Below are 26,335 nucleotides of genomic sequence, written 5' to 3' on the forward strand. Positions count from 1 at the left end.
CGATATTGTCCTGTTAGTTTGTACAAAAAAAGAATGGATAAGCATGAGCACGTAGCTTCAAAGCATACAATCAATGAAGTAAGTGAGATACGTACGAACTGATACTGTCGAGCGTATCAAACGTTAATTCTAAACTTAAAAATTAATCTAAGATTGTAAAAACTATTGATTTGATTATCGTAAAATAACTGTTCATCATAAGAACTCTTCGGTAAGATGATTTATCCAGTTACAAGAAAAAAGAGATAAGAATATATATGTCCAGAAGTTTTAATTGCTTCAGCTACATTGTTGCCTATATTTGATACCTCAATCTTTTCTGCAGATTTGACATCTGTGCAATAATATGAGATATCCCATATACTGCCATGTGCAAGTCTCACATATCGATGTGATGTTTAGCTAATGATAAAATAATTATTTATGATTTCTATATCTATTATCAAATTATCAATCGCTACAATCCGTAATTGGCAACTTCTTAACAGTGAATTGTGCATGTGTATTATATATATGTTAATATCAAACTCCACTATATAACCAAAACCACATTGATAGACTAGTTAATTAAAATTATTAATTAAAATTATATAACGTGAACAAAAATGCAAAATACAAATTTCTGAAATAATCGGAGATGGATGAAAACCTATTGAAACTATATATACTTGACCAAAAACATACTGAAGCAATACTTAGTTAACTACATAAAACTATATTGAGAAGCTATAACATTAAACTAACTTTTACTTTTCGTAATTAATAATTTTGTCCAAAATTGAACCGAACTTGAATTAAATCAAACAAAGTTATATTAAAGAACTAATATAAATTTTGATTTCTAGTAAAAATATATTTTATACTAAAAATACTAAATTTGATATCCAATCTAACTCTAGTTTCCATATATAAAATATGTTTTTACTGGATAGGTGAATGGCTTATGGCAATTTAAGTTTTCCCTAACCTCTTCATTTTATATACTCCCTCTGTACCATTTTAAGTGGTGTTTAAGATTTCTACACAAAGATTAAGAAAATACAAATTTTTATGCAATTTATCTTGGTTATATAAAATTGCATTAAATAAAATCAGTCTAACCAATAAGAAAAACATGTAGTATTTTGTAATTGGTTGAAAGTTTCAATTGACATTAAATTTTATCTAGAAATGTGAGAACATCACTTATAATGGAACAAAATAAAAATGCTTAAACATCACTTAAAATGGTACAGAGGGAGTAAGATTTAGTGTCAGAAAAGATTATCAATATAAAAATAATATATGAAAGATAGGGATAAGTTATTAAATTTGTATATTTAAATGGAAATTGTTCATTAATTTATGACTATTGTGAAATTTAGAATATCTATAACTATTTACTAAAAAATTTAAACTATGTATTTTGTAATACAATAATAATAATAATTTTCTTAAGAAAAAATACAACAAAATAAGCACAAGATCCACATCTTACAATAAAACTTGCCTTGTCAGAGTTGTTCTCTTTGACTCGTAAGTGGTAAGTGTAGCCATCTATATAAACATCAACCATGGAACGTGTCAGTGTGTGCATATGATAATATATAAAAGATATTGTCATCACATACACAAAACAATTAAAAATAGATTCTACACAGTGTACAACTGATCAAATATCTCACAAAACAGAGATCTAATCCAAATGGATCAGGTGCACACGTTAAACTTGATTCCATATGGACTACAAGAAGTAGCAGAGGTCGAAGAAATCGAGGAAGACAACGATAACGAGAGCATGACTTTGTCGTCTGTGCCAGAAAATGAGACGTCAGAGTGTTCATCGTCTCCGGAGACGTATCCACCGATTCCTCCCCCGCCTAGAACTCCGAGAGAGCCGATGGAGTTTCTATGCAGATCATGGAGCAGTTCTACGTCTGAGATCTCTTTAGCTTTATCCTCTCAGAAATCTAATAAACAACTCAACAAAACCCTTTCTGAGTTGGCTGGCGTCACTTCGCCGGCTCCGGCACCACTACCACCGCCTCTACGCGTAAGCCTTCTCTTGCTCTAATCTTCTCTTTTTGTATGGTTACGTGCGAGTCCATAAATCATAAATTATGATACTGTTCAAAATTAAATAAACTCTTGGACGTAAGCAAAAGAAGTATCTTTACAATTTTTCTTTTTCTTTTAGCACTCTAAATGGAGTTCTATATATAATATATAGATAGAGACACACATATATGTATAATTAGAACCCCAAAATTTGACAAAAAAAAGGAACCCAAAATTAAAATCCTCCATTGAATGTGGTTTTGTTCTTTAAAAAAAACATGTCCTCTAGGGCAACAAATCCTAACTTAAAAGTTGTAACTAATTTTCACATCTGTAAATAAATGAATTACAAAGAAAGAAATAAACGTTTAGTTTCCAACATCCTATGTACTTCCAACTCTGAAATTCTATTTCATCCGTTTTATTTTAGTTATCGTTTTAAGTTTATATATATAAATTAAAAAGTTATTTATTTTTATATATTTTCAAAATAAAAATATTATTATATATAAATCTAATCATATTACAACTAATTAAAAACATATTTAATATTAATAATAAATTTTGTAGTCAAATAATAAAAGTAACTATAAGGGTGAAAATTATTTCATTATTTCATTTCATATTTTTTATTCGACCATACTGCGGCTGCATACACTGAAAAGAATTTTCTAAGTGTTATTATTTGTGGGCCATGATACATTACTAGGCCCAAAGTCATATAACTCTCCAACCTGTTAAAAGCCCATGAGATTTAAACTGTGTCTTTCACAGGCGGAAAAACCGGCGAGCGTGGTTCACCCGCGGCGAACAAGTGCCATCGGGAAATGGTTCCACCACCGAGATTTCGTCGGCGGGAAGGTTCCCGGCGTAAGCAAGAGAGATAAATCTCGATATGAGAACGCGCATCTTCACACCGCCGTCTCCATTGCGTCTCTAGCGACGGCCATAGCCGCCGTGACAGCTTCGGCAAACCAAGACGGTGGTGCCTTCACGGAACCAAAGATGATCTCAGCGCTGGCCTCGGCATCTGAGCTGTTAGCTTCTCACTGCGTCGAATTAGCAGAGCTCTCCGGCGCCGGCCACGATCGCGTCGTGTCTGCCGTCCGATCCGCCGTCGATGTTCGTGGACCGGGCGATTTGCTGACTCTAACTGCTGCAGCCGCAACAGGTAAATTGCAACGTTGTCGGAAACTCAGAAGCTACAACTTCCAGTGCAGATTGAGTTGATCACCAAGTTTGGTTTTTTGGTAATAAGATATGTTATTTTGGTGGTGAATGTAGCATTGAGAGGAGAAGCAGCTTTGAGGACAAGACTACCAAAGGAAGCTAAGAACAATGCAGCAGCTATAAGCCCTTGCGAGAGAGCTTTACCAGAGACTCATGATTGCTCTTCTGAGATTGATTCCTCCAGCACAACCACTGAGGAACAAGCATCTGCACAGGGAGTTGAAGAATCAGAGTTGGAATGTAATGGAGAGCTAATGCAGTGCACACGAAACGGTGAGGGATTCTGTTGAACTGCTTCCATCTTTGTATGCAAACAACTTTACCATGACACTGATGAATTGACTCATTGACTTTACAGGAGTTCTGCGGTGGAAGCATATGAAAGTGTACATCAACAAGAAATCTCAGGTTATATTCAATCGAATCAAACAAACAAAGTTCTATAATTATAAGATTACTTGACATTTTTGGTCATTTTCTCTTTGTGCAGGTCGTAGTAGAAATCAAAAGCAAACATGTTAGAGGAGCCTTCTCCATGAAAAGCAAAGGTACTTAGCTAACTTAGTACCACCTTTTCAGATAAAGCTTCTTTTGGTGCCAAGTAATTCTTGGGACTTTGTCAACTAATGCTTTACACTATAAATCCAATGACCGCAGGTATTGTGAATGATGTATGCGAGACAGTCACGGGCCTGCAAAATGTAAAAGAAACACAAAACGCAGAAGAAGGAGAGCTCTATTTTGGAATAAGCACAGGGAAAGGTCTAACGAAGTTCAAGTGCAAGAGCAAGGCTGATAAGCAGACATGGGTGGACAACATCCGGAATCTTCTCCATCGAGTTACTGCTATTGAGGCTACGAAAACATCTCTTGAAACTACAAACATTGGCAACAATACATAAGTTACATCTTGTGTTGACGTTATTGAGTATATGCAATGTTTTTTTTTTCATTTCTCTTTTTTTAATTTCATCTGTAAACATTTTTCTTTTGAAATGATGAAGATGATTATAATAAGGCCTCACCGGAGCAATTTTCCAGGTGGATTGGCACAGCTTTTTCCCCAGGTGATTTTCTTCTGCCTTTCTCCACTTAATACTCGAAAAACTCACAAACATGTAAACAGTAGTAATTAGTTATCATAAACTGATAGTGTGCCTAAACAAACACATAAGAACCTTAATGTAGGAAAAAGTAATACATTGTCACAATTATTTCAACTTGGTTCAGAAACAGTAAAGAAAAACACTAAGGTTTAGATATTACCTCTTTGCTTTCTTGTTAGTATCAACCTTCGACATCAAGGGCTTCTTTGCTTTCTTGTTAGTATCATCAACCTTCGACATCAAGGACTTTGTGCTTCTGCTTCTGCTCTGAGTTTTCTTCTTTGGCTGAGCCTCTTCTATGTCTTTAAGCTTGTAGTAATGTGGAGCTATTTCAACCAGCCACTCAGGTTTCATCTCGGTTATATGCCTCATATACTCCTTGGTAGTAAGTACTAGCTCATGATACACCAACCACTTCTTAGGGGACGCCCCAAACAAGCCCGAGCTAGGATGCACATAAACCGTCTGAGGTTCTCTCACTCTTCTGTACGATCCATCCTTCTGCAACTTTGCAGAATGAGGAAAGAAACCAGCAAGGATCGCCTTCTTAACCGCGTCTAGATCCTCAGAATTCGAAGTAAGTTCAACTCCAATCTTCTTTAGAAGCCCAGCTAGCTGCTCACGTATATCTCTAGCTCTTCTCATGCTCTTGCTCTGGATGTAGTTCTCGTAGCACCATTGACTTGAGTAGTTCATTTCCTTCCACGAGTTGTAAACCCTTAGCAAGGCAACGTGGTCACCGGCCTCATCTGTGTAGAAACTCATCCGTGCATTGTCTGCGAGATACTGTTGGTTCCTGCTTGGTCGGTAAAAGATGGAGCTCCCTGTAGACAGCATGGCGGCTATAGTGACGATCTCAGCCGAGCACTTGTACTTCTCCGAGCCGACAATCATCTTCGATAGCATCGGATCAACGGGAAACTCGACCATTCTCTCTCCAAGCTTAGTAATCTCACCTTTCCCATCCAAAGCGCCGAGAGCGTAGAGCAGCTCTAGAGCCTTTAACAGAGAGTTTTCAGGTGGAGGATCCATGAAGTCGAAGTTGAACACGTCTTCGATCCCAAGACTCTTCAGAGTAAGTACAACGCTTGCAAGGTTTGCTCTTTGCACTTCAGGTATCGTTGTGGCCTCCAAGTCCTTCACGTTGTACAGCCTGAAACACTTGCCCGGACCGGTTCTTCCAGACCGGCCAGCTCGTTGCTCTGCGGAAGCCTTGGAGATTGGAGTTTCGAGAAGCGACTCCATTCCGGTTCTTGGGTTGTAAGAGTTGATCTTGCAGTACCCTGGATCAACCACGTACTTAATCCCATCGATTGTTAACGATGTTTCCGCAATATTAGTCGCGAGGACAACTTTCCGTGACCCTTTTGGAGCCGGTTCAAACACTTTCGCCTGTAGTTCGGTCGGGAGATTCGAGTAGATAGGACAGATAACGATCTCAGAGCTCTTTGAACACAAATCTTTCATCCCTTCCTTCAACTTCGTTTCCGCTGTTTCAATCTCTTCTTGTCCGGTAAGGAAAACCAAAACGTCTCCAAGCGGCTCCCTCTGATGGATCTGAAACACAGTTCGTACCGCCGTCTCCAAACGGTCAGGTTCAGGAAATCTCTGGAAGAGCTTCTCAACTGGATATCTTCTCCCAGGGATCATGTAGATCCTAGCCGAATCAAAATACTCAGAGAACTTTTTAGCTTCTAGCGTTGCACTTGAGATTATCAGCCTCAGGTCAGGCCTAAACTTTGCCAAGTCCTTCACTAATCCAAACAGAATATCAGTGGACAACGTTCTCTCATGCGCCTCATCAACAATGATGACACTATAGCTATCTAGTTTCGGTTCAGCGATAAGCTCTCTAAGCAGCATCCCATCAGTCATGTACTTGATAACTGTTCTCTCCGAAGTACAGTCTTCGAATCTAATGGAGTATCCAACCTCGTGTCCGAGCTTTACACCCAGCTCTTGAGCCACTCTGGAAGCAACGCTCATCGCAGCAACTCTCCTAGGCTGAGTGCAACCGATCTTCCCACGCTTTGTGTAGCCAGCTTCTCGAAGATACTGCGGTATCTGCGTCGTCTTCCCTGACCCTGTCTCCCCGACAATCACGAGAACCTGATTCTCTTCAACGAGTTTCAGCAGCTCATCTCTGTACGCATATATCGGAAGCATCTTCCTATCTTCCTTACCCCTTTCAGCAACTGTTCTTGACTCCTCTCTATCAACTTCCATCTCACTAGACGCCTCGACGAAGCTTGCCACCTCGTCAAACACAAACTTAAACCCATCACAAACTTGCTTCTTGTCCTTAGAACCAAACCTAACCGTCGCCTTCTTCGCCTGATGATCCTCCCAAGCTTCTCTCTCCCTCGTCATCATCTCACCATCACCACACCGTTGCCTCGCCACAGCAAACCTCTTCCTCTGATCAACGCCACCTTCGCGATCATCATAAGCATCTGGAATCTTATAATAACCAACATCATCATCACCCCACGTGGTGTTCAACAGCTTATACAGCTCCTTCTTGTACCTAAACTCCACCTCTTCCTTCTCTGTAAGCTTAACGCCTTTGAACCGCGAAAGCTCGAACTCCACCTCTTCCTTAAACTCCTCCACCTTCTTACTCTCCCTCTTCTTCAGATACTCTCGTCTCGCTTCTGCCCTCAACCTCGCTATCTCGTAGTTCCCTAAAACCTTACCGTCTTCTTCTTCTTCTTCCTCTTCTCTGATTCTTTTCTTCCTAAAACTTTTCTTCGCGATATTCAATTTGAATTTCACAGTGACGGAACCGAGAGATGGTTTTCCCTCCCCCGACGCCGACCTATCTACAGTTTCTTCTACTACGTCTAGATCCATATCTACAACCGATGATGATCGTACCTGGATTTTCGAATGCATCTCCGTATCGTTTGATCTCTCCTCGGGGGAAAACGAAACGAAGAATGGAATTGTAAACGGAGATTGTGAGAGGCGCAAACCCTAATTATTGGTGTTGGCTTCCTATTTGTGTGTGATATAACGAAAAAGAGCAGAGTCCCTCCTTTATGTATATAGTTTTCTCAATGGGAATTTCCTTTTTTCGCCCGTTTTTTTCCATTTATTTATGGATTATAAATGAGAAAAAGTCACGTATACGTGGTAAACAAGAAAAACACGTGTCTTATCTTTTCTTTATTGCTTTTAAAACGTGAAAAAATTAGATATTTATATTTATATTTTGTTTGAATTGTTTTAAATTTATATTTTTATGATATTTCTAGGTAAAAGTAATATACATTGTATGATATTTTTTTAGGTTAAAATAATTTTCTTAATATATGTGCTTCTATTTAAAACATCATATATTTTAGAAAAAATGGGAGTATCAAACTTGTTAAACAGTAATATATATGCTCGTTTTTAAAACCAAATAAGCAGTAATTAGTAAAACTAAAGGTCATATTTTACTTAGAGCATGATTAACCAAATGAGCAGTACTTAGTAAAACTAAAGATCAAATTTCACTGTAAAGTGATATTGATATGCGATTAAAACCAAATGAGTAGTAATTAGTAAAACTAAAGATCAAGTTTTACACTTTTTTTGTTTTTTTACACACTTTTCGGGTAAAAAATGGTTCTTATATAAAATCTAATAAAAGTTAAGAACCATTTTTCAGCCTAAATTAAGAACTCTATTTAAGTGTAACCGAAATAGTCTATGTGCAAACAATTTACAGATATAATTTATAATCGCATAACAATATCACCTTCCAGCAGTGGCGAAGCTAGGTGGAAGGATGTGGGGGCAAGTGCACCCACAATTTTTTTTAAATTTCAAATTTTGTATGTAAAAACATTAAAAAATTGTAAGTTCATATGGTAAAATGTAGTTTGTGCACCCATATTTTCCCACTGTCTATCACTTTTATATGCATTTTTTATTTTTATTACCAAATGTGCACCCATGAATTAAATGGTCTGGCTTCGCCTCTGCCTTCCAGTAAATATTCCTCAAATCAGCAATAAGAATGTTCGATATAGTGTACCGAGGATGAGATATGGTCAAACCAGGAATGAAGTTTTGAGTTATTGTTGAAGAAAAGATACAGCACGGAGAAGATAAGCGAATAAGGTAGTTGGGACAGAGAAGAAAGCAGAATGGTCACTCTCCTCCAAGATATACAACTGAGAAGGTGGCCACTTCTCCACCAAACGGTCTTGGCGTAGAGGATCAAATAGGTTATCCTTAGCAGTCTTGATGTAAACTCGAGGAACTTTCTCGGCTTCAGGGTTTGGAGACAGCTTATCAGCACCTCCCAAAGCCCTGACTGGAGCTGGTCGCAACAACTTAGATGCCAAACTTACATCCTACCAACAAGGCAACAAGCATATATGTATAGATCACCCCCATACTCTTATAATAAATAATAATAGTTCTGAACATGACTGAAGTAACTAAGTGAGTAACCTCAAGAGGGCTTTGGCTATAGTAATAGTGACGTCTGAACTCCTCTTTCATCAAAACGCCAGTGGGTGGCTTATCAGCGCCCTCACCGTATATGTACTCCCATATGTCTTCTTCTCCAACAGTCATCTTTAACATATTCACAATAGTTCATTACCAATAGTCCATAGATTTTAAAGTATGTCACATTAAAATCATTTAGCAGTGAGTGTAAATGTCTTTAATACATTAGTTCAGACTCTAACAAACAAAAACAGAGATATAAGTCGGGGAAAGAGTCGCTCACGATTGAGTCATGAGTAGAAGATGTGGATCCGGGTTGAACCATGTCAGCCGCGAGGTAAACGACCATGGAGATTTTGTCGGTAAACCTGCAGAGAGCTTCAGTGACGCTTCCTCCGCCGATGCTATGTCCCACGAGTATGATCTTGTGGTGAGGGGGGATATCAGACAGGAGAGAGAAGAGAGGACGGTTATAGTGGTCGAAGTCGAAGACGGTGTTAGAGTCGGTGAGGTTGATACCAGCGCCGGTGAGGTCGGCGGAGGTGGCTTTGAAACCAGCGGCGACAAGAAGAGTGGTGATTTTATACCAACACCAAGCACCGTGGCTAGCGCCATGAACAAATACAAAGTGAACTACGGAGTCGTCACCACCGTCTCCTCCTCCCATCGCACTCGTGTCTCTTTCTGGTCTATACGTTTAAAGTTAAATCTAATCCACTTAGTTTTAACACAAAACTGAATGCGGTTTGGTCCACACTTTGTAGATAACTATTACAACTCAACTACCATCTTAGTATTATTCACACTAAAAAGAAAAAAAAAATATTCACAGTATAATGCGAATTCCAAATAAAGCCAAAAAAACTACCGTGTATGGAAAAGGCATGGAAACAACCAATACACCGCAAACACACGCAGACAACAAAAACAAAAGAAAGACGTGAAGTATCTTCCTCTTGTCATGTGTCGGAAAGAATACGTCTATTCCAGGATTTCTTGATAAAGACCTACAAAACATTTTTTAAAAAAATAATTGATTATATTGATACTAAAATGATTGATTATTTTGTTTAGTTACAAACCAATTGTAATTCAATAAATATAACTAATTTTAAAATTTTAATAATATTAATTAATGAAAATGTATAACACGTATAAATGTATAACAGTTTAGCTGTGTGTGTATACACTGAGGCAAGATGGGTAGTTCAGGATTTCGGCTCATCAAGTAAAGATAAATAGGCCAAGAAGTAAAGGCCCATTATAAGTATCTGAGAAATCGTGAAACAAAAAAATTGATTCAGCTGACGATTCTCACTGGAGAGACAAGTCTAGATCTCTCTTCTCTTCTCTTCTACATCGAAGTTTGGTTCGTCACCGGCGGAAGGTGAAACCCTCTACTCCGACTTCATAATGCCGGTACGTTCATCAATTGACGTGTAATTCTAGAAGAATCTCAAATATCTGATCTCTGCTTTCGTTTCCCGCGCTCGTTTTTTTTATGCTGATTCGGACTTGCGGATCTGTAGTTTAAGACGGTGATGATGGAAGTGGAGCCACCGAGTCTGATACGGTACTTGATCGGATCGGCGGTGATGATGATCGGCGTGGTGTTACCGGTTGGTTACATGATGTTCCGCAACAAGCGCGTCCCCTCCTCGTCTTCTTACTCTAAACAGACGTAGGTCTGCTTTTTCCCTTCACTCTCTGCGAAACACTACTACTAACACAGCTTTGGTGTATATCTTATGGATAGTTTTAAATCGCAATGAGAATGATCAAAAAAGAAATTTCAATGTGTAGGAGAGATCGTTTAGTTTGGCGTTAAAATGTGGAAAGTTTCTTGTGGTGCTTAAGCTAAGTTTAGTACGTCAGTGAAGTGATATTATTATTATTTGGGGAATGTGATTCAGTCTCAAACTTGGATTAGTGTGGAATTGATTTGTTTGCTTCCAGTGTGAGAAATGTTCGAAACTGTTAGTCCATGTCAATGCTCTGTAGTTTGTAGAGACTGAAAGCTTCAGTGTATTTTGTGTGTTTGGATCGAGTTCAGGTGGGGAATCCATGGTTGATACTAAATAATTATAGTTGCTCCTCTTCGTTAAAGGTTTGTTTAGGCTATAAAGAGGAAGGTGTGATCCTTTTGCTAGTCATGTCACTCTCTGGACTTTAACATCCTCGACCATTGGTACTGATGCTGACGTTAACATTTCAGGAACAAAGTTTTGATATAGAGAGAGCCAGAGACGGCGGTTGAATTCAACTGGATTGACAAGGATGATATTGATGACGTATTGATATTGTAAAGCTATGAGGGATTCTTGTTTTTACATGGCTTGTAAGAGATCATTAGACAATGCGACTACTTTTTTAGTACTCTTGTTTTCTTTCTTTATTAGCTGTTCCACTGTTTATTATGTAACACAACATCTTCTCTTCGGTGGAAAGATTATATAATATTGAGCTTCGTTCATTGTACCTTCTTGCTTTTTAATTTGGTTTTCTGTTTCTTTGTGGTAAATGGCAAGCATAAACTAGGATTCTATTAGAAGTTTCAATAAACTACAAAATGTTGTAGATATGGGGGCTCATGTTTGAGCATAATACGCAAAACCTGTAGTGAGGTACATAATGACATGTACTCATTCCTCTTTCCACCTTCCCAATGCTTGTCCAACGCGGACTCTATCTCCTTGTTTGACACAGAATCTGTAATCTGATGAACTGCTTGAACCGTCCAGTGAGTTTGCGGTTGGTGCTTGGAAAACAAGCACCACGGTTGATCCCATGTTGAATACACCTACCTGCATCGTCCATTTACCAAAGACATTAATAAAAGAATCTTGTTTACATTCCTTGTACTGGATGTATCTGTTATCTTTCGAAACCACATACCTCCTTTCCTTTCTCGAGCTGGACGCCTTGACCTTGTGGATCATACACCCGCTCCTCTGGTGGCTCTGTAGGAAACAGCTTCTTCTTTGGCTTGTTTGTTCTTAGTTCAGGTTCGATGAATAGCTGTGACAACAAATGTTCAGCAATGTCTTTGGCTTAGGGAGTTAGGATATGTAAACTTTCATCAAACTTACCTCAATGGATCCAATGTTGGTCGCTCCAACAGCAGCAAGTGCCATAAAACCTTGCTTCCATATCCCTTCAAGCACGACCTGTTCTCAATCAGATTTACAGCTGATGATCAGTGTCTGGAGATAAAAAAGAAATGCCTACAAATATATGGTACGTTTACAAATAAATAATTACCCTTTCATTCTCGACATAGAGATTTTTTATCGTCCTTGTAGCACGCTCGTTCACAGGAAACAACCGTCCTAAAAATTTGATTGTTATTATCAATAGTTACAAAAAGTAGAATCATACATAGGTTGTGTATACTTAGATGAGAGTTTAGAGAGTAAGCAAACCTGCAAAGTGTCGACGAACCAATGCATTCCAGTCAGCCGGAGAGTGTATTCGATGATAGTCCCCTGGTTTTAGGTATATCACACAATAATAGAGCCCCTTCATCGGACTAGCCGAGATGCTATCCCGTAACTTTGGAGAGGCCAAAGAGACTCTCAACCAAGACTTGTCGCCTTTATTATCTCCAACAGCTTCCTCTCCAGACTCATCATTACCTACAGGTACCATGGGAAGCAGAGAGTTTGTTCCGAGAAGAGCCGGCACTGAGTAAGAATGTCCTTTCACTTGCTCGATCATCCCTCTACTTTCTTTTAGCTCTCCAAACCTCAGAACGGTGCCATCCACAGGACTAACCTGATTTTTTTTGGAATCTTAGAATGGAGTTCTAAGAAAGAAACTCTGCATAAAAGAAAGTAACATAACGTTCTTGTTACCAGTTACCAGACAACGAGGATCGGGGTCGATAGGTCTGCAACCTTCTTTCAAGCTGCGAACAAAGAAGTCCCGTAGTGAAGCATATTCTTCTAGAGGCAAAGCTGCTTCTTCAAGATCTGTCAAATCACATTGTCAATCACTTCATCTGCATCAGCATCACAGGTATATAAGAAGAAAGTGATCATACTTGAATGAAAAGCTCGAGACCAGGCTTTATAAACAAACGGCCGCATCCAGACCGGAATTTCCTTAGAAGAAAAAGATACCGAACAAGTTAAAATCATTATCATTAACAACCAAAGTGCTTCAACAGTTAAGAAACTCACCACGCTCGTCAAAGAACCCCAAGCTCTTGAGATGGAACGCAGAGGCAGAATCCCAAGGAAGGAGGCCTAGAATATACATATCAAGAACTTAGACACTTAATAGTGATTAAAATAATCTGAAGAGAGAAACAAAAGAAAAAGGTTTATACTTTAACATCTTGGTGGAACTCAAGTTCGATCCCCCTTTCCCGTTTCTCTTCAATCTGTTCATCAACCAAAATAAAACCAAAGCTAAGAGAAATCTAAATAGAGAACCAAACCAATTGTCTTGCTACCTTCTTGTCTTCATAGAGACGGCGACCATGAAGAGCTCCAAGCATAAGGATAGTAGCCACCGTTGCTCCGGGCAAGAGAAACGCATTGCCTACAGTGACCATTTTTTTTAGTTTTCTCTATGTTAATCGACGAAGGCAACAATAATCAAAGCTCAAGACATGACAGGAGAATATTCTCTCTAGCTTTCTTACAAAGCCAGAACCTTTACATGTGTTGTTGTCTGAAAAAAAAAGCAAAATAAACGAATCTCAATTGAACTCGCGAGGGTAAAATCTAACAGAATTACCGTTTGAATCACCGGTTCCACCTCCTCCGCTTCCGCCTCCGAGAGAGCTGAATGTTCGTCGGTTGGAACGGATGTTGTTGATGAAAGTGGTCAAAGTTCGGCGCTGACCATGCTGGAAGCGGCGGAGATATGAAAAGCGACCAAACATAAAAACATTATGAGGAAATCGAGGTTTCATGGCGTTTTCTTTTGCAGTTGCAGAGAAACCGCTCTAGCTCTGCTGGGTTTTAGGGTAAGGGTAAACAAGAACCGTTGTTCTCTAGACGACAACTAAAACGACGACGGTTTTTCGCGCTTGCGAAACAAGTCAATCGTATCTTTATTGGGCCTTAAATATAAAAACTATATGGGCTTATTTGAGTTTGCTGAGCTCAAGACTAAGGTTGATCCATATGACACAAGCGTGTTTTTAACGTAATTTACGAAAATGACCTCGTTGCCGCTATGAATTTTCGAAGTTGATTGGGAACCACCGCACGAAAACGAATCACCGTCGCACGATATCTGCTCAGCCCGCATAATCGAGTGAGCTCTCTTTGACCAATCAGTGATCGATCAGGTATGTATCGATCTCCTAAATATACATATATTCACAGCAATTGCTTCATTTTTCATCTAATTCTGGTAGATCTGAGAATTTTGGGAACTGATATTCTGATTTTTTTTTTGAATAATTCGTGTATAATTCGTAGTCGAGTGGTGGTGTAAAATGGAAGATGGAGAGAAGAATGATGGGAAGAGACTAGTGTTTGTGACGGTGGGAACAACGAGTTTCGACGCGCTCGTGAAAGCAGTGGTCAGCCAAAACGTTAAAGACGAGTTGCACAAGAGAGGATATACTCATCTTCTCATTCAGATGGGTCGAGGAATCTACTCTCCACCCAAGGTTTTTACTTTCTCACTGTGTTTTAGAGCAATCTCTCATTGCATCATCTGATGTTATTATCTTTTTGTTTAACTTTTCTGATTCAGTGTGATGGAGCGGATGGATCATCACTAGCCGTTGATTACTTCACATTCTCCTCGAGTATCGCAGATTATATTCGATCTGCGTCTCTTGTTATTAGTCACGCTGGTTAGTTTACAGTTACAGAGATCTGTTTTTGAAATGCTAGTAGTGTCATCAGAACTCTCAAAAAAAAAAATGATGCAGGATCTGGAAGCATATTCGAGACGCTAAAGCTAGGGAAACCGTTGATTGTTGTAGTGAACGAGGATCTTATGGACAATCATCAATGTGAATTAGCTGAAGAGCTTGAAGAGAGGAAGCATTTGTACTGCGCTCGTCCTCATACGCTTCATCAGACCTTGACCAAGATGGAGTTGGGATCTCTGGTTCGGTACGATCCAGGGGATGGGACACCTGTTGCCCGTATTATCGATAGGTTCCTGGGTTTCCCTGATGATTAAAACAGATGCGTTTAAAAAACAAGTTTCTCTGAGAACAGTTTCAACTGATTATGTACTAAACTGGTGGTCTTCATGTTGGACTTTGTTTTGTAGATTCGTATCTTTGTAATAGCTAAAGCTTTTTCTTATGTTTGAGGATTATGGATAGCTTCGTATTCAATAGTACTCACCTTTTGCAGACTGTAACTCGATTTATCGATCCTAATCCGAACTGATGTTGTTTCTGGTTTCGAGTACTATCAAACTTCATGAAGCGTATATATTATCAACTAAACCAAATGTTAGACATATAATTTGAACATGAAAAACTGAGAACCAGTGATGTTACAAAACACACAGAACGACTAAGATGAACATATTGTTACAAGTACGGTAAATAAGAACGCATCGATAAATAACTTGAAATTGGATGGACGATCAAGCACTAAAGCAAATGTCTTTTTTAAAACCATAAACGAACGCAATTGCATAGCCTCCAAAATTTTGCAAAAACATCATGCGAAAGATAAAAGAGCAACAACAGAGAAACTAGAAGTTGATGATAGAAGTAGTAACGAAAACAGCAAAAATGCAATTAACGGTAACGGCGAAGGGAGAGAGAATTGTTCTTCTTCCATGTAGCTCTGCGAGACGGGCGGTTCTTGTGGTTGTTGTGACCCTTTCCGCGGAGTCCTCTGTTCTTCTTTCCCTCGGAAGTAAGTCCTCTGAGCTCACGGTGTTTGTGCACCGGGTTGCAGATCCAGTTGATTCTCGGGTCGTTACGCACAGCGTTGTGCGCCGGGTCAACCAGGATGATCTCGTAGTACTTGTAGGTCGAATCCTCGTTGAGCCAGTAGGAGTTGACGACTCTGAGGCCGCCCAGTTTCCTTCCAGCACGCTCCTCGGCAACAGAACGCTTGCTCCTCTGGAACTTGAGCTGGGTTACTCCCTGGTTTGTGGGCTTACCGTAGACAATACCCTTCGGCACTGGCCTCTTGCGTCCACCACGTCTCACACGCACACGGTACACCACAAAGCCCTGACATTACATCAATATAACAACTAGTTTAAGTAACATGAAATCACATAACTAGCAAAACTTGTATATCTCTCTACTAACAACACCAAACACACACACAAAATCAAGTAACTTAAGCTAGATTATAAGCAGAAAACACATACATAACAACCAAATTCTCAGTATCTAAACTCAAAGATCTCATTTTACCAATAAATGATTTGATCAAGGTTAAGCATGAGTAGGGTATAAGAAAATATAACCTGTTTGGCCTTGTAACCCAAACGACGAGCCTTGTCGGGACGAGTAGGCCTGACGAGACGGACAATGGAAGGTTGCTGTCTGTACTCCCAGCACCTCACCCTCTGCACGAACCTCATGACATCGGACTGCTTCTTCCTCCATAGCTCAGATACATACTTGTACGCACCTTCATGTTTCACCAAATATTCATTAACCCATTAGTAACATTTCTCAATAACAGATTAACATATCAGCAACATAAAAGAGAGAGAGATGCTAAATCGATCTAAGAAACGAGAAGAATGGGATCTTAGACGAGAGATGAGAGTGAACGTTTTACCCATTTTCGAAGTTTCGCAGAGCCGCACACACAGCACCGGAGCAATGAAGGGTTTGTCTCTAATTTAAAGTAAAGGGCTAGGGTTTTTAATCCAACGGAGCTACTATATTATTAGGAAACTGGGCTATGTCTTTAAATAAAAGACCCATTAATAATGGGCTTCAAATTTCATTTTAATCACTACATCTTAAACCAAGAAATTAAAACAGCGTCTCAACAACCATTTGTTCATACTGTCTGCTTTTTCGGCATGATAGTTCTGCCTGATTCGGATACTCTGCGTGGACAAGTATTACACTTTGTTTTTACGAATAAATTCTACAGATACTTTTTTCATATATATGGACAAGCTTACTTTTTTCATGTATATGGACAAGCTTTTGAGCTGCGTCACTATTATTAGCTTTGGAGATTAAACAGAATATTCATTCAAATTATGAGATTAAGCATAAAAACATTGTAGCAGAACCCGAAATACCCTGCCCAATCAAACTGAAATTAATGAAAGAGACCCAATTGATACTAAATCGACCTTGACCAGAATAGTCTAACATTTTAACAAAATTGAATACTAGATTGAGATAATGTATACATTAATGATTATACGAAGCAATGTGTGAAAAATATAAAGCTTCAACATTGAGAATTTCATTGGGATATGAATAATATATAAAGGGTTTAAGTTAATTACTTATCATCGATTGGTTCTAATTAAAAGTCCATAACATATTTAAATTTAACAAAAATCTTTTTTAAAGGAAAAAAAACTTGTGGAAGAAGTTTTGTTAATTCAATAGTTTGACTAAGGATCATTAATATTTATACATCACGAGATTTGAGTTTTGATTCCCGAAAAATGTGAAATTATATGAATTAATAGAAAAACGGTTTACAAGAGATTTACATTATACCGCAAAAAGCACTATGAAACGTGAATCTAATAAGACTACTCAGATGATATAGTCAAACATAAAACTTTATAAGGCATGTAAAATTGTCGATAGATAATATCTGTAATGTTTTTTTGAAGTTTGTAATGGCATAATATCTGTCTTGTCGATAGATTGAGTGCACATATTAATCTCTCATTGTCTCATGTTTGAAACGGTTTCCTTAAATATCACGTGCACATAAACATTATGACAAGTTAACAAGACTTTTCTAGTTTTTTTTTACTAAAAGACTTTTCTAGTTGATCATACGAAACTGTGTAGGCCTTATATTATTGGTTTTTTTCTTCCGTAGTTAAATGAAAACAAGAAAATTGGTTCAAATGTTATATTCACTGTACATGTGTCTATAATCAGGCCTTTTGATCCATTTATATATGAATTTTCCTAATTAACTTCTGTCCACGATATTCTAGTGGTTAAAACTTGGTGTGTGTACTGTGTACTACCATTTTGGTTATATATATATATATATATATTATTTTTTATAATATATCATGTTGTAACTTAGCTAACTAACTATCTTCTAAAGATGTAAAATGCATGTTCTTAAATTGTCGTTGACGTAGTTGATGAAGTAATCATTGTGATGAGTAGTAAAAACCATATGAAATCAAGATGTCGAACTGGAATCGTGTGGATTTAAAAAGCAAGAACGTATTTTGAAGATTAGGAAAAAAGAATAAATTTAGAGAGTAATTGATGATGATAAATAATTAACCTAAACCCTTTATATTTTTAACATTTACACACACACACAAAAAAAAAACAGATTTTGATTTCATTAAACTTTTTACTATTATTTATCTATTTTTAATTCTAATAGAATTTATGCTATTAAAACTTTGGATTTAAAGACTTTTTAAAAATCTACATTTGTTATTCATTTAATTAATGATCTACTATACAAGTAATATCATTGAAATATTGGATTGATCACAACTCTGTATATTCCTCTAAAACGCTGTTTTATTAATTTGACAGTTTTTCCTTTTGATAAATTTTGACAGTTCTTATGCATTATTTTAGTAATTATCTCTATATTCAATAGAAACTATCGATTTAATGGGACAACATTTTCTCAGTCTCCCCATATATAAATGTACATCAAGTGTGATACTTAACATGGGGAAAAGGAGAGAAGCCACCAAAGTGCTTCTTACACATGGCTACTCACGATATCTCCTTCAGTTCAGCTTTTGTCTGCAATGCTCTTCATCAAAAGCCTGAGCATTTTCTTTGCAACACAGTCTCCAAAGTGACGTCGGCTCAGGCTGTCACCGTCATGCGCCGCTCGGCCAACTATCGTCCGTCTCTCTGGGATCATCAGTATCTTCTCTCACTCGAGAATATATATGCGGTACATACATATCATTCTATCTTTCATTCAACATATTATATAATTAATATTTGTGAATTGTGAGGATATGATTTATTGCATTATGCCCATATTCATTTCATAAGTTGAGATTCCTAACATTAAAGAAGATCTCAACATATAGAAAGAAGTTGAATCAGTGAAGAAAGCTAAATTGTTGAAGGAAGAGGTGAGGAGGACATTAGTTACGACTCAAGGTTCTCTTGAGCAGCTAGAGATGATCGATTCCTTGCAAAGACTCGGGATATCTTATCATTATAAACACGAAATCCATGATATTTTGAAAAGAATTTACGAGCAACGCCACGAAATTGGGAGGGAGTCACAAGATCTCCATGCAACAGCACTTGCCTTTTTCCTCCTAAGGCAACATGGTTTTGATGTCTCACAAGGTTATTACATACTACCTAAGTCATTATATTGTAATAACTTGAAGGGCCGGTTCGAAGCTTTTTGGGGTCTCTCAGACAATTTTTTAAAAAAAGATTTTCAATAGCAAAACAATATTTTCAAGATAAAATTAGTATAAGTGAGCTTATATTTATTTTATGATATTTTCAATAACAAAACTAGTTATACAAAATATACATACTTAACTTTTTAAAAAACTAATTAAAAATTAGACCTCTAATATCATAGGCCTTGGAGGCGGTCACTCACTGTCTCCTAACTCAGCAGGTCTTAGTAACTAGGTCTGGACATAGATCGGATAACCGGATTTTTAAGGTATTTGTGATTTGCTTTGTATGTTACTGATATCTTTTTATTTGTTTTGCTTCAGAAAAATACGGATATTCGGAAAAACAGATATCCGGAAAATAAATAGATGTTTGCAGATATTTACGAGTGCTTACGGATATCTCATATGTTTTGATTAATACATACAATCTTAAAAATTTGATACAAATTTATTTTGTAAAATACTTTTATTTGTAGTATATAAGATAAAAATTAAAGAATTAGTGAATTTGTAAATTTTTAAAAATTAGTTAACAATTATAATAACACAAAACTTAAGAAAAAATTTATAATTTTCGTAAATTTTTTTGTTTCTTTTATATAATACTTTTATATAAGTAATAATGTGAATATAATTTATCAACTCATATGTTAGAACAATAATCATATAATTTTATAATTTAAAACTTTAAATATAATCAAGATATACATGTATTATTATATATTATCGGATCGGATCGGACATATGTTTCCCAAAATTTTAATATTTGTGATTTGCTTTGATTTTATCGGATATTGATTTTTATTATTTGTTTTACTTCGAAAGTTTACGGATATCTAAAATATTTGGATCAAATAGAATCAAATTTAAAGATAAAATGCTCAGCACTACTAGTAACTTATAGTACAATTAACAAACATGTGACTGATCAAGGGATCGTGTCAACACCAAGGTACGGGCTGAGTGTTTAGTCTTTTGGTAAACAGTTAATAATTAATTAATAATTATGTCTATTTCATATTACAGATGACTTTGACGTCTTCAAAAGTGAAAATGGAATATTCAGAAAGACTTTACCCATCAAGGGTGTACTCTCTCTATACGAAGCTTCCTATTTATCGATGGATTCAGAGTTTAAACTCAAGGAAGTTCGAAGTTTTGCAAATGAGCTATTAACCCAATTTATCGCAGAGAATAGCACGACTATTTTGGGGACAAAAGAAACTTATATGTTAGACATGGTGAAACGTGCCCTAGTGAAGCCGTACCATTGGAGCACAAGGAGAATAGAAGCAAGATGGTACATAGATGTGTACCGTAAAAAGCATGATATGGATCCACTCTTGCTAAAGTTTGCAGCACTTGATTTCAATATTTTACAAGTAAATCATCAAGAAGAGCTTAAATTAATTTCGAGGTAACTATCCAGTGATTCTATACATGTTTATTACCTCGAGGTAAATATATGGGTATATTTGAAGCCAGTTACAAAAAAAAAAAATATGGGTATCTTTTAAAACACTGGAAGATAAATGAGTATATATATATATATATATATATATATGTTCATTGATTAGCTGCTTGTCACAAATTTAATGTAGCTGGTGGAACAGCACAGGATTTATGAAACAACTAGATTTCGTAAGAGACCGAATCACAGAGAGTTACTTTTGGACAATTGGAATATTTTATGAGCCAGAGTTTAAATACTTCCGCAAGATACTCACTAAATTATTCATGTTGATTGCGATCATGGATGATATCTACGATATCTATGGTACATTAGAGGAGCTCGAGATTTTCACAAATGTGGTCGAAAGGTAAGAATTTAGATACTATAATAGACATATGAAAATATCATGATTTAAGAACACTTTTAGAAAGTTTACAATAATAAGTTTTTTTTTTCATTTATCTTTGACAGGATATTTAACTTTTTACTAGGGTTTTATATTCTGGGATATGTATTAATTAATCTGATATTATTCCAAGTTATTTTAATCATTGAATTGCTTTTAATTATTAGTTATTATATGATGAATTAACAGAAATAATTGTAACTAAATTTTACAAACTCAATATATATAGCCTCTTTTATCTTTTCTATCAACATATAGCCTTTTTTATCATTCTATCTTTTTGATGAAATTTGAAATTTATTGATAAAACTATGGGCCATTTACAAAATAATGAAAGAAATGATTATAACTAATCAATCTAATTCAACTGAAAGGTGATAACGTATGCTTTAGAAAATCTCTAATGTATTTCTCTAGTATTATCTCTAAAATAGAATATTTCTAAAATAAAGATGAGTTTATCTTCAATATTTTTCTCTATTTTTATTTCTATAAAATAATATTTTCAAAAGATTCTATTTTAATTTTACAAAAAATATATTTTATTTATAAAAGTTGATAACTAACCCTATTTATTTATAATTTTCAAAAGATTTTCATAAAATTATGAGTTTTTTAGACTAAAATTTTATTAAAATACTATTATGTAAATAAAAAATGTAATTCTATTCTTATAAAATCTGTTTTTCTCTATAAAATAATTCTTTGGTTATAACTATCAAAATTTGAGAGTTAAAGGACTATTTTGAAAATAAAAAGTATGATTCTATAACTATTTCAGAAAAGACTTTTACTTTCTGTAATATTGTTGTCTATTACCTTCTGTAAATTTCTTTTAGTCAAAGCACTCTCTATAAATTAATAAATAAAACGACATAAATTGAAAATTATTTCGAGAGGTAGTTTTCAGTACTATGTATACAGCGTATTTAAAAGAAAAAAATGTTTTACATCTACATGTGCACCATATATAACAGTTGTTTCATCCTAAAGAAGTACTAAAAGTCTAAAATCTACGAAAGTTTTGAAAAGATGTGGGGTATAAAGATGTGATTATAATTTGGATTTTGTCTCCCATTATTATCAATCCTAATCCATAGATTTATTTACTGTCCTTTGCAGATGGGATGTGAATTTAGTCGAAAGACTTCCGGAATACATGCAAATCTGTTTTCTACTTCTATACAATGAGATCAATCAAATTGGTTACGATGTTCTCAGAGACAAAGGACGTAACATCATCCCTTACCTCAAACAAGTTGTAAGTTTATCTATATATTTCTTTTATATCTCATATAACAAAATGGATGTTATTTATATATATTTAATGATTTTCCTAGTGGACGGATCTATTCAAAGCGTTCCTAACCGAAGCGAAGTGGTATAAGACTGGACACAAACCAAGTTTTAACGAATACATGCAAAATGGTTTGATCTCGAGTTCTGTTCCAACGATATTGCTCCACTTTTTCCCTATCCTCTGCGACCAGATATCCGACCAAAATCTAACCGATGTGTCAAAGAACCACCACTCTATCGTCAGGAGCTCCGCCACCATTCTCCGTCTCGCCAATGATCTTGCCACCTCAACGGTATGAATTCCTTGTTAATTTTTCATAACAACAAACAAGTGATAAGTTTTCCATGTTTGATTTACACAAATACAATGATATCATATAAACAGTGTGTTAAACGATAAAGTAACACAGTATTTTAAAAATGTGTGTTATATTTTTGAAAACCCCCTAGCTTATTAACGATATTGACAGTTGTCGTTTTGCAAATATGAGGTTAGGATTTGGCTATTAGTCAATATACCATATAATATCACCAAGACAACAATTGCGCAGAATACTTTTATTAGAAACGATAATTTTTTTTTTGTAACTAACATCATAAGTATTTAACACCAATTCTTTGACCAGAACAACTAAATTCTGAAATGTTTCATAAATGCATCATTGAATGAAAAGCACTAAACGTTCATGATTTACAGGAAGAGATGGCAAGAGGAGATTCACCAAAGTCAGTCCAATGCTACATGTACGAGACAGGAGCCAATGAGGATGCGGCACGCGAACAGATGCAAAGAATGATCATCGACTCGTGGGACGTCATAAACTCCGCGGCACACACTTCTTCTCTTCCCAGAGGTTTCGTGGCAGCTGTTGTAAATCTTAACCGCGTGGTACAATGTATATACCAGCACGGTGATGGCCACGGCTGTCCCGAGAAAGCTAAGACCGTTGATTACATCCAGTCCGTACTCTTCAATCCCGTTCCATTGGTCCGAGTTGACGAACATTAGAATTGTTATTGAACTAGCTTTGCAAAGCTATCTTTAATGAGAGTCTCTTACAGAGTTTCTCACTAATAAAAAACTACAAAAGGAATAGAAAGGTAAGAGATGGTTTCTCAAGGAAGAAACTATCCTAAATTATTAATAAACTCAAATGAGAAATGTTTCTTATAAATTGGTTTAGTTTATTAAAAATAAATAAAAGATAGTTGAATAATTAAAATATTAATTTCTCAAAATAAAATAAAATATAAAAACAACTTATGGAGTCTCTAACCATTATGGATGTTCTAATAGTTTTGCCAATATGAATTTCTTGGTAAGAAAATCTCAGATTAAACAAAACCTAAAATTTTAAGTTGTTAAACTTAAATAAACAATAAATAAATAGATATGAAATAAATAAAGAAATTTGAGGAATGAATTGATTTTTTGGTTGAATATACCAAGTGATGATTATGAGATGAATAAGATGTTTAAAAGAATAATCTTAAAGATTTATTTCTTATCAAACTAACAATTTAAAGTTATTATCTAAAAACAAGTTTACCTTTACTTATTTTTATCCACAGTTTTGGTGGAAAAAAATGGTTTATATTTAATTTAAAGAAACTACTATGGAAGAATGAAAAGGAAAAAATATTTCAATATTAAAATTAAATTCTTCCTAAATGGTTCAATTCACTAGAAACATAATATTTCTTTTTACTGTTTCTTCCAAATGTTTTATTAATTGAAGCTTAATACAGTTAAATTAAAATATTGAATAAATAGAACATAATGTGTCTGCATATCCCAGATCTCCTAAATGACTAAGAAGTCAGAAAAAAATCACGTTACGAAAATCATATAAGGACATATCAAGTTAATAGAAAACAAATTATTTGATTAAAATTAAAGAAGTTTTGGTATAATTTAAATTTATATTCAAAAAATACTTTTACAAGAAATTTGCAAATTTCTGAACTTCAACAAATATAATAATAGAAAATAACATCATAGCACAAAATTTATCTTGATCAAAATCAAAGCAGCTGGCGGGTATTAATTAGCTACCCATCTCATGAGCAATCATGTTTATGATTTTCTAGTGAATGGATTAGGATAAGTTCATTGCAAATCAAGTTATCAATCACTATCACTAGCACTATTATTACCACCATCACACTGAAAATACTAATCTTGCAATCATATTTATTTTCAAGTAGAGCTTGAAATTTACATAATGTAAATAGACGTTTGATTTGTATTTGAAAGAATAAAATCAATAATGTATTAAAACAATCAGTGCCATCCCTAACCATTTAGTGGCCTAAAGCAATTTTAAAATAGTGTCCTTTCTCATTTTATAAAATATTTGGTCAATTTAGTTTTTTTTGAAACTCTAATATTTTTTTTTTTTATTTACTTCTATTCTAACGAAAATTATATACTGTTGGTTTTTTTCTGTAGGGTTTTCAGTTACATGATAATGATAGAAAAAGCCATATACCCATATATACATGTAACTATAATAATATGTTTAACAGATAAAAAAGTATAATGTCAAATAAAAACAGATAAATTTATGTATATCTAACCAATTAAGTTAAATGAAAATGCTTTATCGAAAACAAAATTTTAAATATAATAATAGCATCAAAAATATGAAAAGATAGATTTAAAGAAAAATAAACTTCCACAAAAACAATACCAAAACTTTAAAACAAAAATAAAAACAGATTTGCTCAGCACCAAAAAGAAAAAAGAAAAAAAAATCTCAGATATGTAATTATTTAAGTTTCTTAGACATTGACTACCGCTTCACCCGCCTTATGGTCGGGATGGCCCTGAAAACAATGTTTAATAGAGATTACATATAAGGACATACTTTCTGCTGTCATCTTAATTATTGAAAAATACATACTTTCTGCAGTTAAAAACTAGAGAAGCTCATGATTAAAATGACCGAGTCTCCTATGCTAAACTTCTCCACTTGTGGCGTGTTGTCTGGAGGAGTAGAAGGTATTTATTGGAGGTTCCATTACGATTAATTCTTATTATAACTGTGAACTAGATTTTGACCCAGCGCTTCGAAAGCGCGGGTATTATCTTTTACTTTTATAAAATATATTATTTGTTTGTAATTACTGAATTTATTTATTTTAATAAAAATTTCTTTATAATAAATTCGACACATAGAGTGTCTCTGGTAAACTATGTATTTCTCTAGTTTTGGTTTATTCGCTCTTTAATCAACATATTTATTTGGTTTGTTGTTATAATAAATGATTATAGACTTTGATCTCTGCACTTCCGCGGATGTATATTTTAAAAATATGATGATATTTGTTTTTCATGTAAATATTAGGGTTTGACAAAATGAATTCGAGGAACAAAACTGATAACAATCCATAAATATAGTACAAAACCTAAACATAAATTAATTAAATATTCGAATTATTCAAAATTTTGTTAGTTAGAGAACCGAATCAGATCCGAACGAAGTATTCATGTACCTGAATTTATCTAAAAATAGATTTATATACTTATATATTAATTATTTTATATTTAACGTATATAAAACATCAAGAATGATACTTTTAAATTGGTTTAAAATACTTGAAAATATATATAGATAGTCAAAAACAAATATCTGAAATAGTTAAAGTATACTCAAATCACCAAAATACTTAAAATAATTATTGATTTCGTATCCAAAATTTTAAATCAAACCAATTGATATGTTAAGCTTAGGTATTCTGACATCAATACTATTAATTCTTCAACATGTCCAATTGATAAAGGTTGTGTCTACCTTTTAAATTTTATAACTGCCATGAAATCAATATTATTAA

The 26,335-nt window shown here is 35.2% G+C and overlaps 8 protein-coding genes across 14 annotated transcripts; 4 read left to right on the forward strand and 4 right to left on the reverse strand.

Moving 5' to 3' along the window:
• The first annotated feature begins 1,562 nt into the window (after positions 1-1,562).
• Positions 1,563-4,333, forward strand: LOC108842224 (VAN3-binding protein). Of its 2 annotated transcripts, none has more exons than XM_057003011.1 (6): positions 1,563-2,032; positions 2,812-3,208; positions 3,322-3,540; positions 3,626-3,675; positions 3,758-3,815; positions 3,905-4,040. In XM_057003011.1, exons 1-6 carry the CDS (start codon positions 1,685-1,687, stop codon positions 3,907-3,909), a joined length of 1,077 nt encoding a protein of 358 aa, XP_056858991.1. In that variant the 5' UTR covers positions 1,563-1,684; the 3' UTR covers positions 3,910-4,040. The 2 variants fall into 2 exon arrangements, with proteins under 2 accessions (XP_056858991.1, XP_018470577.2); XM_018615075.2 differs by having other exon boundaries at positions 1,564-2,032; positions 3,925-4,333.
• On the reverse strand, positions 2,628-7,568 carry LOC108842223 (probable pre-mRNA-splicing factor ATP-dependent RNA helicase DEAH8). The gene is made up of 3 exons (XM_018615073.2): positions 4,293-7,568; positions 3,726-4,143; positions 2,628-3,630 (listed from the first exon to the last, which is right to left on the reverse strand). Exon 1 carries the CDS (start codon positions 7,266-7,268, stop codon positions 4,530-4,532), a length of 2,739 nt encoding a protein of 912 aa, XP_018470575.2. The 5' UTR covers positions 7,269-7,568; the 3' UTR covers positions 2,628-3,630; positions 3,726-4,143; positions 4,293-4,529.
• Positions 7,569-8,072: 504 nt separating this feature from the next.
• Positions 8,073-9,542, reverse strand: LOC108829904 (pheophorbidase-like). Its single transcript, XM_057003012.1, has 4 exons — positions 9,103-9,542; positions 8,820-8,945; positions 8,346-8,719; positions 8,073-8,118 (listed from the first exon to the last, which is right to left on the reverse strand). Exons 1-3 carry the CDS (start codon positions 9,484-9,486, stop codon positions 8,438-8,440), a joined length of 792 nt encoding a protein of 263 aa, XP_056858992.1. The 5' UTR covers positions 9,487-9,542; the 3' UTR covers positions 8,073-8,118; positions 8,346-8,437.
• A 538-nt stretch (positions 9,543-10,080) lies between these two features.
• Positions 10,081-11,292, forward strand: LOC108818176 (uncharacterized). Of its 6 annotated transcripts, none has more exons than XR_008942650.1 (4): positions 10,081-10,238; positions 10,349-10,504; positions 10,873-10,951; positions 11,035-11,292. XR_008942650.1 is itself a non-coding variant. In XM_057003013.1 (4 exons), exons 1-3 carry the CDS (start codon positions 10,233-10,235, stop codon positions 10,889-10,891), a joined length of 177 nt encoding a protein of 58 aa, XP_056858993.1. In that variant the 5' UTR covers positions 10,081-10,232; the 3' UTR covers positions 10,892-10,926; positions 11,035-11,292. The 6 variants fall into 6 exon arrangements, 3 of the variants coding, with proteins under 3 accessions (XP_056858993.1, XP_018446589.1, XP_018446574.1); XR_008942651.1 differs by having other exon boundaries at positions 10,873-10,926; XR_008942649.1 differs by having other exon boundaries at positions 10,349-10,500.
• Positions 11,293-11,344: 52 nt separating this feature from the next.
• LOC108818165 (phosphatidylserine decarboxylase proenzyme 1, mitochondrial) lies at positions 11,345-13,835 on the reverse strand. Its single transcript, XM_018591064.2, has 11 exons — positions 13,563-13,835; positions 13,276-13,364; positions 13,150-13,203; positions 13,001-13,066; positions 12,862-12,922; positions 12,681-12,790; positions 12,242-12,593; positions 12,081-12,148; positions 11,909-11,986; positions 11,715-11,837; positions 11,345-11,623 (listed from the first exon to the last, which is right to left on the reverse strand). The coding sequence occupies exons 1-11, from the start codon at positions 13,738-13,740 to the stop codon at positions 11,462-11,464; spliced, it is 1,341 nt and encodes a 446-aa protein (XP_018446566.1). The 5' UTR covers positions 13,741-13,835; the 3' UTR covers positions 11,345-11,461.
• Positions 13,836-13,966: 131 nt separating this feature from the next.
• On the forward strand, positions 13,967-15,158 carry LOC108843233 (uncharacterized). Its single transcript, XM_018616371.2, has 4 exons — positions 13,967-14,121; positions 14,255-14,448; positions 14,535-14,637; positions 14,716-15,158. Exons 2-4 carry the CDS (start codon positions 14,272-14,274, stop codon positions 14,970-14,972), a joined length of 537 nt encoding a protein of 178 aa, XP_018471873.1. The 5' UTR covers positions 13,967-14,121; positions 14,255-14,271; the 3' UTR covers positions 14,973-15,158.
• Positions 15,159-15,397: 239 nt separating this feature from the next.
• On the reverse strand, positions 15,398-16,677 carry LOC108843232 (60S ribosomal protein L15-1). Its single transcript, XM_018616370.2, has 3 exons — positions 16,553-16,677; positions 16,233-16,399; positions 15,398-15,990 (listed from the first exon to the last, which is right to left on the reverse strand). Exons 1-3 carry the CDS (start codon positions 16,554-16,556, stop codon positions 15,547-15,549), a joined length of 615 nt encoding a protein of 204 aa, XP_018471872.1. The 5' UTR covers positions 16,557-16,677; the 3' UTR covers positions 15,398-15,546.
• A 1,958-nt stretch (positions 16,678-18,635) lies between these two features.
• On the forward strand, positions 18,636-23,721 carry LOC108835531 ((E)-beta-ocimene synthase, chloroplastic). The gene is made up of 7 exons (XM_057003014.1): positions 18,636-18,862; positions 19,005-19,272; positions 20,367-20,757; positions 20,942-21,160; positions 22,322-22,460; positions 22,540-22,791; positions 23,196-23,721. Exons 1-7 carry the CDS (start codon positions 18,668-18,670, stop codon positions 23,505-23,507), a joined length of 1,776 nt encoding a protein of 591 aa, XP_056858994.1. The 5' UTR covers positions 18,636-18,667; the 3' UTR covers positions 23,508-23,721.
• The last annotated feature ends 2,614 nt before the right edge of the window (positions 23,722-26,335 follow it).

Source organism: Raphanus sativus, chromosome 2, assembly GCF_000801105.2.
Source record: "Raphanus sativus cultivar WK10039 chromosome 2, ASM80110v3, whole genome shotgun sequence".
NCBI classification, from domain to species: Eukaryota; Viridiplantae; Streptophyta; class Magnoliopsida; order Brassicales; family Brassicaceae; genus Raphanus; species Raphanus sativus.